Source organism: Marmota marmota, unplaced genomic scaffold (assembly GCF_001458135.2).
Source record: "Marmota marmota marmota unplaced genomic scaffold, marMar, whole genome shotgun sequence".
NCBI classification, from domain to species: domain Eukaryota; kingdom Metazoa; phylum Chordata; class Mammalia; order Rodentia; family Sciuridae; genus Marmota; species Marmota marmota.
In genome coordinates this window covers 6,111,115-6,122,810 of record NW_026000196.1, presented here as the reverse complement: position 1 = coordinate 6,122,810, position 11,696 = coordinate 6,111,115, and the positions used below count along the sequence as shown (strand labels likewise).

General features: G+C 46.5%; 1 protein-coding gene across 4 annotated transcripts in view; it reads left to right on the top strand.

Annotated features, from left to right (window-relative positions):
- Aen (apoptosis enhancing nuclease) overlaps positions 1-10,275 on the top strand; it is a 21,536-nt gene extending 11,261 nt beyond the window's left edge. The window contains exons 1-4 of one of the 4 annotated variants that reach the window (XM_015493091.2): positions 6-115; positions 3,359-3,965; positions 7,509-7,709; positions 8,278-10,275. In XM_015493091.2, coding sequence (XP_015348577.1) covers positions 3,423-3,965; positions 7,509-7,709; positions 8,278-8,514 — 981 coding nt within the window. In that variant the 5' untranslated portion in view covers positions 6-115; positions 3,359-3,422 and the 3' untranslated portion in view covers positions 8,515-10,275. Of the gene's footprint in view, positions 1-5; positions 200-3,358; positions 3,966-7,508; positions 7,710-8,277 lie in introns of those variants that run through there. The other 3 variants (XM_015493090.1, XM_015493093.2, XM_015493092.2) reach the window with 3 other exon arrangements.
- The last annotated feature ends 1,421 nt before the right edge of the window (positions 10,276-11,696 follow it).

The window sequence follows — 11,696 nt, the reverse complement described above, 5'->3', positions numbered from 1 at the left end:
GGGAAGGGGTAGGGGCGCCTAGCCTCCGCCGACCACACGCTTCGGGCGGGCAGGTACGGGGGCCGGGCCTGGGTACCGCCTCCCTCATCCCGACTCGGCCTGGACCCGGCGGCCAGTAAGTGCCTAACCCCCGAGCCCTTTCCGGTATGGCCGGGCCTCCCTCGCGTCTTGCCGCGGAGAACGCCCAGCGGACGGCGAGGTCGTGTGGTGTTTCTTTCGCCTTGTTTTTCTTGATCCCGAGAAGTTTGTAGTAATGCGGGGAACCTTAGTGAGCCAGGCTTTCTCAAATTTGGCGATTTGGGGAATCATAGCTTGGGGGTGGGGTCAGGCGGTTTTAAAAAACAGATTCTCGGTCCCTGGTCGCCAAAGGGCAGTTCGGACTGGGTGGGAATAGGCCTGAGAATCGGCAGCGTAACAAACCTCATGTTTCGAGTAATTAACTGTCTTTCCGAAGCCTTAACCTAGTAAGAAGCCCTGGGTTTGCCCGAGGTCATGTAGTCCTAGACCCAAGGCAGGGTCTAGGACTGCTCGCTCCTTCCTGATCTGCCCGCTGATGATTCTGACTCTGTGGTTCCTATGGGGCCTGTACTAAGAGGACTCTGCGCTGAGGCCCTTCCCTTAGACTTGGGACTCCTAATCCGAGCCACGTGTCTGAGCTGACTCTCAGAGCCCTGGATCCAGGCTGGAAAACGAATTTGTATTTGTCTTTGCTGAAGGATTGTGCCATTTGAGCGAAACTTATCCCCAGCTGTAAACATCTGGGGTCCCAAGATGTGCCCATGATGATTGTTGGTTGTGACATGTCATCAAGACCAGGATATATGGAAAAGGACTGTTGTTTTCTCTTGGAACAAGGCCATAGAGACTTTTTCTTAGGGAATCGAATTTTGACTTCTTTAAAACCTTGCCAGCAGGATCAAGAAAGCTACTCTAACTACGGTCTCAGCTCCTGACCCACAGAGCTTTCAACCCCAAGTAGAGGAGGGGAAAGCTCCTCACTTCCACCCAGAAGTCAATTACTGGTGTAGGTCTCATTGGGCCAGGTTTTCTTGCATTGCCAGGCTAAGGCAAATTGAGGTTCTGAATTCTAAGGTGTGTTTTGTCAGTATGAGGGAGTCGCTTACAGTTAAAAGCCTTTTTTTTAAAAAGGAGAGCGCTTCTTGTGGAAGCCATGAACAGCTGAGGATAGATGAGTCAGGATGGGGTCATCAAGCCTCGCCCTGGCTTAGGTGCCAGGAATCCTCATGCAAATGCAGGCATCAGCAAACTTGGCACTTCACTTCCTGCCCCCTTCCCATTTCTTTAAACCTTTGCTCTTAATCAAATCCAGGCTTTTTTTCCTGTAAGGCAGGTGTGTTTCTTTCACCCTCTCCCTAAAACCCTCAGTGTTTCCCCATCAATTTTTTGTTAAGCCCAAACTTGTACTCACTCTCCAGGAACAGTTTTCTTGCCATCCCCACTCACTTTTCTCCTGGCTGTCTACCTCCTGGCTTTTTAGTTGTTGCACTGAACCCTTTGCCCTCGCTCAGTGGGTGTGCTTTTGGCTCTGGGCTTTGTGCCTGTGATTTCTCTTTCTGAATGTCCTTTTATTCCTGAGTTCCCTGGATGACTTGTCTAAAACACTGCAGAGTGTCCCCTCCACTGCCAGGCATTCCCTACTCCAGGTCTTTTGCTTGTTTTGTGCTTGCCTAAGCTACCAGGTACCCTTCCTTTTCAACCATCACTCCCATCCTGAGCATGCCCTTATAACTTTTGAACTCTCTCTATCCCTACCAAGCCACGAATTCCCTAGAGGTGATTGTGTCCTAGGGAACTTAGTCACCTCCAGCTTTCTAGTCCCCACAGTCTGGCTAATAGTAGGCCCAGCTTGAGCTTCCTTCAAGGAAGCTTCTGAAGATGGTGGCCTATAACAATCCAGGTTTTAGGCTGACTTGTTAGAGAAGGGACAGAGACAAACAGAGCTCTGTCCCTACCTTCAGAGAGCCCTGAGTTAGACCATGTAACTTACTGAGGAGTAAAATAATTTCCCCATGCAGCCAGCACAGGGCACAGGGTGAATTTTTTTGCTCCTCAACTAGACAGTTAATGCTGTGGGTCAGGGATACTGAGCAACATTTCAGTAACTTTTCTAGGTGCCTCTGGGGCTCTTTCATTCCCTTAACCAGCAGAAAACAGCCTGGGGACACCAGCCTGGGGTAGGGATGCTTTGTGGAAGGGCCACCAAAGTTGGAGGCAGAAGATAAAGTGGTAAAAAGGAATAGTGCACTCAGCTACCATCATTTATGCTTTACACTCCAGTGGCATCAAGTGGCTGGTGGGTTCCTCAACCTCACCTGTGGGCTACTCCATTGTCAAGCCTTTGCCCTCCACTTAATCCTCTCCCTTCTGCTTGGAGGGTTACTACTGTTCATCACATAGATATAACCTCTTCCAGGAAGCCATCCATGAATCCTCCTTCTGCCTATTGTCTCAGCCTTCGTTCCAGTGCCTCTAATCCAGCCCTTAACACACTGTCTACTTCATTTCCCTTGCTCTGGTGAGACTAGATTCCTCAGAGTCTAGGACCATCTTTATAACACTGCCCAGCACCTGGCACCATTGGGACCCGGAAAGTCTTAGTGTGACATGTGGGATAAGGGCTTCTGGGTAATGCAGCAGCTGCGTGTAAAATGGTCAGAGGGAGGCACAGGAAAGGCAGTGAGTACAGGCAGAGAAACTGACCTGAGAATAGCTGGTTATCAACCATGGGCTAGAATCTTAGCTTCTCTGGGAAGAAGGAAGCAGATAGCTATTGAGCCCCTGCTGTATATATGCTATATACAGTTTTATAAAGATCCAAGTTAAATCCTGTTGTGCCTTGTTCACAGTATAATTGTCAGTGATCAAAAAGTTTCAGATTTTGGATTTTGCATTAGGGATGCTCAACTTGAATACTTTTTTTATGAATTTTATTTCCCTATAACTGGACCTCTAAAATTCTTGGGTAAAATAATATGGAGGTGAGCTGTGGCTTGAGGTTGAGAATATAGGTTTGGGATTCTCATTAGCCTGAATGTCTTTCTAAATTCCTTAGCCTTTATGCTTCAGGTTTTTTTTTTTTTTTTCTTATAAAACAAGGGTAATAATACTTTGCCCAGTCATTGGAGAGATGGAGCGAGTCCATGCAGTACTTAGAGCAGTGATTTGCACCTGGTATTTGTTTACGTAAGAGTACAGTTTTTAATAAAGTAGGTCCTGGACTTGATGAGGTGCCTTGAGCTCTCCACTCTAGGGCAGCCCAGCTATGCAGCACTGCAGGGTAGAGGAAGAACTGCGTGGTACACTCCTCACACACCTCCTCTGCTTATGTGTTCTCCAGGCTGCCACCCGGTTGAAAGATTGCTTCCCAGGCTTCCCTTGCCCTGAGCTCAGAGCTGACTGGCATGGTACCTGAGGAAGCCCCTGAGTCTGCTCAGTGCCCATGCCTGTCCCTTACCAACCCCAGTGCCAGGGATGTGGTTCGAAGAAGGCACAAGAGGAGGAGCCGACAGCACCAACGCTTCATGGCCCGGAAGGCCTTGCTACAGGAACAGGGACTGCTGACCATGCCGCCGGAACAAGGCTCCTCCCTGCTGCCTGCCCCATTGGAGGTGCTGTCAGGCGCTGAAGCTGCTGGCAGTGGGAGGCAGCATCCCAGGGCTGAATTTGGCAGTGGTGGCCCATATAGCAAAAGGCCCACCTCCAGGGAAGCTTCAGGGCCCTTGCCCAGCAAGTGTGTAGCTATTGACTGTGAGATGGTGGGCACAGGACCCCGAGGGCGGGTGAGTGAGCTGGCCCGCTGCTCTGTGGTGAGTTACCATGGTGACGTCCTCTATGACAAGTACATTCGGCCTGAGATGCCCATCGTTGACTACCGCACTCGCTGGAGCGGCATCACTCGGCAGCACATGCGCAAGGCCATCCCCTTCCAGGTGGCCCAGAAAGAGGTGAGGACAGGGTTGGGGGTTTGTGGGTCTATGCAAAGTGTTGGGCAGAGCAGCCCTGACTTTGAGTTACCACCTTGCCTCTGGTTGTGAGAGACCTTGAAAAAATCACCTCACTTTTCCAAATAGTAGGTTCCTTTTCCATTGAATAGGGTAAGTGAAAAATTCTGACTCTGCCTCCAGAAAGGATTGGGGGTTGGTGTTTGTGGGAGGGCTGTGGGGATGGTGGCGACATAAGCAACTTCCATGTTGAATTTTGCTGTTATTTTTATTTGTTTATTTATTTGGTATTAGAGATTGGATCCAGAGGTGCTCTACCACTAAGCTATACTTCCAGCCCTTTTCTATTTTTTATTTCGAGACAGGTCTCTCTAAGTTGCCCAGGCTGGCCTCACCCTTGCTATCCTCTGGCCACAACCTCCCAAGTCACTAGAATTTTAGGTGTGCACCACTGTACCTTTCTTGAATTCTGTTATGAAAGTGCTATGTGCCTGTGTAAAATTATCAAGGCCCGCAGTTCTATTGCCTTAGGTGTTGCTATTCTGACATACTTCTTTATGTTAGTTTTTAAGTGCTTTGAACAAAATTGATTAGTTTTGGGACCACTCTAACAGGAATTATCCGATACCTTTGACCATAGGAAATAGCTAAAGCCTTATTAACAATCTAGATCCTTGCCACCTGGTTCCTCCATGAAGATTCTGATTTAGGATGTCTTGAATCTAGGGAGGGCTCCAATGTGCATTTCTACAAACAATCATACTAAGGAAACCTGTGTCGTAAAAATCATAGCATCTCTGGGGAAATGGTGTTGGTATACAATATTCAAAAGAACTGGTCAGCAATATCACAGAAATATAATAATCTAATAATAAATGATAACACAGTTTTGCACATGTTAAATGGTTAAGAAATGCATAATGCACCAATAAGTTGGGCACTTTATCTTGACAGAGACCTGAAGTTTGCTTATGGAAACAGGTGTCAGGAGGGTTGCTGTTTGGGTTATTTGTAAGTTGGTGTGTGGAAGAAGAGTTTTCTCAGAAAGTGCTACAAGAAAGTGAGGCTGGTGGCACACGTCCATAATCCCTGAAACTCTGGAGGCTGAGATAGTAGGATCAAAAGCTTAAAGCCAGCCTAGGCAACTTAGCAAGACCCTTTCTCATGAAAAGGGCAGGGGTGTAGCTCAGTGGTAGAGCACCCCTGGGTTCAGGCTGCAATACCATGCACATACACACAAAAAAACTGGTACAAATAGAAGTAGATGTGAAGAGGTATGGGACATCACACAAGTGAACAAAGTTGCTGATACCTATTTGAGGTTTGCATATATTGTGCCTTTATACTGATCCCAGTTCAGCTGGCTAGTTTTTCCTGCTTTTATTTAGTGTTTCTCAAGGATAAAATTATGCATAAGCCAAGGTGAAATTCACATTCTTAAGCTGTGCTCTATTACATCAGTAATATAATTGATATATTTGGTAGATAGATTGATCTAATATAAGAACAAATTTAGGCTGGGCAAGGTGGCACACACCTATAATCCCAGCAGCTTGGGAGGCTGGGGCAGGAGGATTTCGAATTCAAAGCCAGCCTCAGCAAAAGTGAGGCACTAAGCAACTCAGTGAGACCCTGTCTCTAAATAAAATACAAAATAGGGCTGGGGATGTGGCTTGGTAGTTGAGTGCCCCTGAGTTCAATCCCTGGTATCTCCCCAAAAAGAATAAATTTGCATTTTTAAAACAAGCATTACGACTGCTATTTAATGATTCTGGGTTATTTGAATTAGGCAGGTTTGGAAGATATTGGTATACTTCATCTTTGTCTTCCTTTTCCATACATCTATGGCCTAAATGTTTCTTTGAAAAGATTATTATTTATCAATCAGGTGGAGCAGGAATAGAAGCAGTAGGAAGGTAGATTTATGGCCACGGGTGGTGGCACAAACCTGTAATCCCAGTGACTTGGGAGGCTAAGGAATGAGAATTCCAAATTTGAGCTAACTTAAGTAACTTTATGAGATCCTCAGCAACTTAGTGAGACCCTGTCTCAAAATAAATAAAAAGGGCTGGGGATGTAGCCAGCGTAAAACTCCTATGGGTTCAGTTCCCAGTACTTTAAAAATAAAAAAGGAAGGTAGACCTGTGATGAGCCTTCTAGCTCCTTGGTCCCTTCCATTTACTCAGAAGCAGAACCACTTTCTGTCCAGACTGAGCTAGCCTAGGGTGGGCTTGATCTCATTTTATGACTGGTGGTTGGGTGGAGGTTATGGTGTGAGACTAGTGTGGTAATGCACCCCACCATGAAGTCTTAAGTGTGTCTTACCCATCTGCCACGAGAGTAGTAAACCATGAATTGCCAGCAGAGTTAGACCTTGGGAGACAAGCAGCTGGTGATAAGGAGAGCCCAGGCCCATGACCCTGGACACAGCCTCCCTGGGTGTGAGGAGATTTTTGACCAGGGAGGAAAGAAGCACACTTTTCCCTTTGCAGGCAGCCAGAGCTGCAAAGAAAAGCAGGTGTAGAGGGTGAGAAGGAAGAGTTAGTGCACAGAGAGGCAAGGTGACAATATCCTGAAAAAAAGAACTATGTCCTTTAATACTCACAAGAGTTTCCATTTATGGTATGTCTGCTTGTGCGAGATACTGTTATGTTGAATTCACCCAAATAATGGTATTTTTGTTTTTGTTGTTGTTTTGGGTACCAGGGATTGAACTCGGGCACTTGACCACTGAGCCACAGCCCATGCCCTATTTTGTATTCTATTTAGAGACAGGGGTCTCACTGAATTGTTTAGTGCCTCACTTATTGCTGAGACTGGCTTTAAACATCATGATCCTCCTGCCTCAGCCTTCCAAGCTGCTGGGATTACAAGCATGTGCCACCACACCCTGCCAAATAACAGGTCTTTATTGATCAATAATTAATAATAAATAAATGGAATGCTTTCATCAAAGCATTATTAGTCAAATCAAGTAGGGTCCCTGTACTCCTGGGAATTACAGGGAGAAAGAGGTGGTTAGATCATCTTGAGAGCTAAATATGTGATTAGAAAATGTGTCCCCTGAAGGAGAGAATAGTGGTAGTGGGAAATCATGGGAAGGCCTCCTGAGGACGGCATTGAAGCTGAGATTTGCAGCCTGAGAGAAGTTGGGGAGGAGCCAGGTGGGGTGAGAAGGCTGATGGTGAAGTCTTTAGGCGGAGAGCAAAGCCTGTGCCAGCAGTGAAGAGTTGCTTGTATTTGGAGACTAGAAGACTTGACCCCTCCATGACTCCCCATAATCCTGACAACCACCCCATGGAATGCTATTGGTAGTGTTCCCCTTGTACAGTGCAGAGAACTGAAGTGTACCACTAATTTACTCAGAAGAAGGGCCTGGTTTCAAACTTGGGGTAGCATGGTTGACTGTAGGGTTCATGGTCTCCCTCTTCTGTACTGCCTCCCTCCAAATGCCGCGGACCATGCACATGTTGTTGAGAGCCCTCCAGGGTATGTCTGCTACTAGTCTGACAATGGGGCCGTCATGCCTCCTCTCTCCATTTACAGATCCTTAAGCTCCTGAAGGGCAAGGTGGTAGTGGGCCACGCGCTGCACAATGACTTCCAGGCCCTCAAGTACGTCCACCCTCGGAGCCAGACTCGGGATACCACTTATGTCCCAAACCTGCTCAGTCAGCCTGACCTCCACACCCGAGCCAGAGTCTCTCTTAAGGACCTGGCCCTGCAGTTGCTGCATAAGAAGATCCAGGTGTGTGGTACAGGGGTGGTTGGAAGGGAGCAAGGCCCACTTGGCCTCCATGCCTGCTAGGCCACAGGGGTACCTTGCCATTCTTCCTTCTCTGGTCCAGGTCATGTTGCATGAAGCATGGGTCTCCCATTTACACAGGCTGTCCTCGTGTTTCTACAACCTTTCCCAGTGTCACTATGATAGCCACATTCTTCCAGATCTCTTCCAGGTCTGTCCCCTACCCAAGTCCTGGCTCTGTCCTTGTATCCCCATAGGTTGCTCTCTTTTCTCCTACTATCAGACATAGAACCTTTGATTAGGGGTCTGGTGACTCTTGCTCCCACTGTGCTTCATATTCATTATCCATCTGGTCTTATAGCACTTGAATCAGACTTTTTACCATGTCTTATATTCATGGAAAACAGGCTCGGAGAAGCTAGGTGGCCTGTGGTAGGCAGCTAAGGTTCCAACTCTTCTCTGAACACATTCTGGGGTATGTGTTCTTGGGCCCCTACAAAAAGCCCTGGGAGTGGGCATTGCTTCTCAGGCCTGTATCACCATGCATTGATGTAGTGGCTCTCATCCACAGGTGGGCCAGCATGGGCACTCATCTGTGGAAGATGCCACAACAGCCATGGAGCTGTACCGGCTGGTGGAGGCGCAGTGGGAACAGCAGGCGGCCAGTAGCTTCTGGGCCCATCCTGAGGACAGAGAGCCTGATAGCAGCACTGACATGGAGCAGTATATGGAGGACCAATACTGGCCTGATGACCTGGCCCAGGACACCACAGGAGGCACCGGGGGAGTACAGGACGGAAGGGAATGAGACAAAGGAGTGTGGTGGGTGGGAAGTAGGGTTCAGGGCAGCACTGGGCTGTCCATCCTGGACAGGACTGGCAGGATGCAGCCTACCAGTCCCAGGGTCACAGCAGCTAGGATCTTTGTCCTCTACACCCTCTGCCCACATAACAGCCCTCTGTCCCTGAGGGCTGTTGGTAGTTCTTTCTCCTGACTCCTGTGATTTTGCTGATGGCACTTTATAGATTCCATGGAAATGGCAGGTGGACTGTCACTGGCCTTCTCCATCTCCATGTGTCCTGGACCATGCTGTGCTAGCTACAGGGATAACATCTCCCTGGGGTGGGGGTGGGGTGGGGGGATGGGGTTCAGTCCCTGGAGTTCCCTTAAGTTAATTTATGTGACAAAATTTTATTTAGTTTTTGTTGCTGTCTCTTCCTCCACAGTCATGTTCAGATTCAGAATAAATATGTTCTGAAGTTAAAAGAATTAAGGCCTCTAAAGGGGACATTTCTTCTCATCTCTGAGTTGGAACCCTGGTTACAGCCATTGTAAGAAGTTTTATGTCCCATGGTGCCTGTCCCCTGCCTTCTAGGCCGCAGTAGAATAGGAGAGCCCACAGCCTCCCTTGGCCCCTTCACAAGCGTGATATCAGAATCACAGGTCACAGCTCACAAGGGAGAGCAGAGAAGCTTTGGATAAGAACTGGCATATTTATTTATTATCCCAAATCAGGAATTCTTTGCCCATCCAGCACTAGGCTCCTTTACACAAAGCCTGAGAAACAGTATGGTTTAATTTTGCCCCCACCCCCGACCCCCCTGAGGAGTTGTGTCTGCCCTTACATAGAGCAAGTGCCAGCCTTGGAAACAGTCTACATAGTTGCTGGGGCAGGTATGGCAGCTATACAGTGTCCCTGTACCTGGTGCCTTTCAGTTTTATAATTAACAGTTGCACTGTGATTTGGGAGGGGGGTTAATTCCTATAAAAATGTTTTCTGAGGGGAAATTTTGGGTTACTAGGACAACCAAGGGCTCAGATGACACAGACCTCCAAACTCCATCTTTATTGCCACTTACAGTCCCCATCTTTACTGCCACTTAGCTTTGAGACTTCAGACAAGCCTGTGACTTTACCCTTGAGCCTGTTTCCTCATCTGTAAAATGGGCAGAGTGATAAAGCCTACAGGTGGTTAGGAGGATTCATTGTTAGGTGCCTTGCACATGTCCTGAGTGAATGGGCTACTTACTGTTCATTCAGGACAATGCCCAGACACTGAGTCCTAGATGGAACAGTAGTGGCTCAGAGAGAGCTGTCTTTGCTTGCCTGTTCCAGCAGGTGGGGCCTGGGCCCATGCAGGCTGGGATGAGGGCAGGGCATGGAGCTTCAGTGTATCTTGTCTATGGCGACCAATTGCTGGCTTCTTGTCAGCATCCTATCACTGTGTGCAGGAAGTGATGACAGAGCAAGGCAACACAGGGTCAGGGAGGGAGGGACACTACTGAAACCACACCAACCACTCGTCAGCCAAGGCTCCACTGCACAAACCCAGGTCAGAGACTGTGTGGTCACCAGCTCCTCCCTATCAGCAGAGGAGGAAGCTGGCCAGCCACCTCTAGGACTGACATCTGAATTCTTTGAAAACCTTGCTAAACACACAGCTAAGTAGCATTTTAAATTGGTTCGTGGATTGAAGGAAAATGGAGCTATTATAGTGGGGAAATGTATTGTTGAAAATTGTTTTGTTGTAGAACCATTTGTTCTAGAATAAAACACAATTAGAAAAGTGGGTGAAATGGTTCTTTCCATCAATTCTCAACCTAAGGTGGTTGGGGATTTGGGGTGGGCACTAGACTTTGCTGGGTGCTTGGTCTCAAGGACATCTTTCAAGATGATGCACTGGAATGTAGCAGAAAATTTTTAGAGCTAAAGAACTTACAATTTTTAGGGGCTGGGGATGTGGCTCAAGCGGTAGCACGCTCACCTGGCATGCGTGCAGCCCGGGTTCGATCCTCAGCACCACATACAAACAAAGATGTTGTGTCTGCCGAAAACTAAAAAATAAATATTAATAAAATTCTCTCTCTTTCTCTCTTTAAAAAAAAAAAAGAACTTACAATTTTTATTTTATAGCTGCCCTGTTTAGAGCACAAGTTTAATTTCTCACTGAAACTATGTACTTTAAAATATTTTTAATTGATAAAATATACTTAAAATTTACTATCTTAATCATTTTTAAGTGTACAGTTAAATAGTGTTAAATACATACACATTGTTGTGCAATAGATCTCCAGAACTTTTTTCCTGTTGCAAAACAAAGTCTCCCCATTAAGTAGTTACTCCCATTCCTACCCCCACAACCTTTGGCAACCACCACCCTACATTCTGTTTCTCTGAATTTGACTAGATATTTCTCATAAGGGGAATCATACAATATTTGTCTTTGTCACTGGATTATTTCACTTAGCATAATATACTCAAAGAAAAGGTTTATCCATGTTATAACACACATCAGAATTTCTAAGGTTGAATAATTTGCACATAGCATGTTAATCCATTTATCTGTCTGTGAGCAACACTTGAGTTGTTTATCACTCTTGGCTATTATTGTGAAAATGCCAGCTGTAAACATGAGTGTGTAAATGTCCCTTTGCTATCCTCTTAAGTTTTTTTGGACATACACCCAGTAGGGAAATTGCTGAATCTTGTGGTAATTTTATGTGGTGCTGAGGATCGAACCCAGTGCTTCACACATGCTAGGCAAGCACTCTACCACTGAGCCACAACCATAGCCCCACACAGTTTTTAACTCACTTCATTTTTTTTTAATGTGTATGGATTAGCACAGTCTTTTCTTTTTTTCATATGGTGCTAGGGGTTGAACTCAGGCCTTGGGCATGCTAGGCAAGCACTCTGCCAACTGAGCTATATTCCCAACCTCTCTGTTTTGGCCCAGCCTTAGATATATTAAGTTGAACCACATGATTTTGATTATTGCTGAAGTTTTCATTTCATGTGACTCAACCTATAATATATAGTTTAGATATCCATGTGCACATTTTAGAGATACATGTTCAGCCAGGGTTGGAGAGGGCAGAGCTGCCTCTAGGGAAAAGTGCCTCTGACCCTCCATTGTGAATTTTCTTAACCTATTTTGTTACTATAACAAAATACCCAAGTCTTTATAAAAAGAGGTTTGTTTAGTTGAGA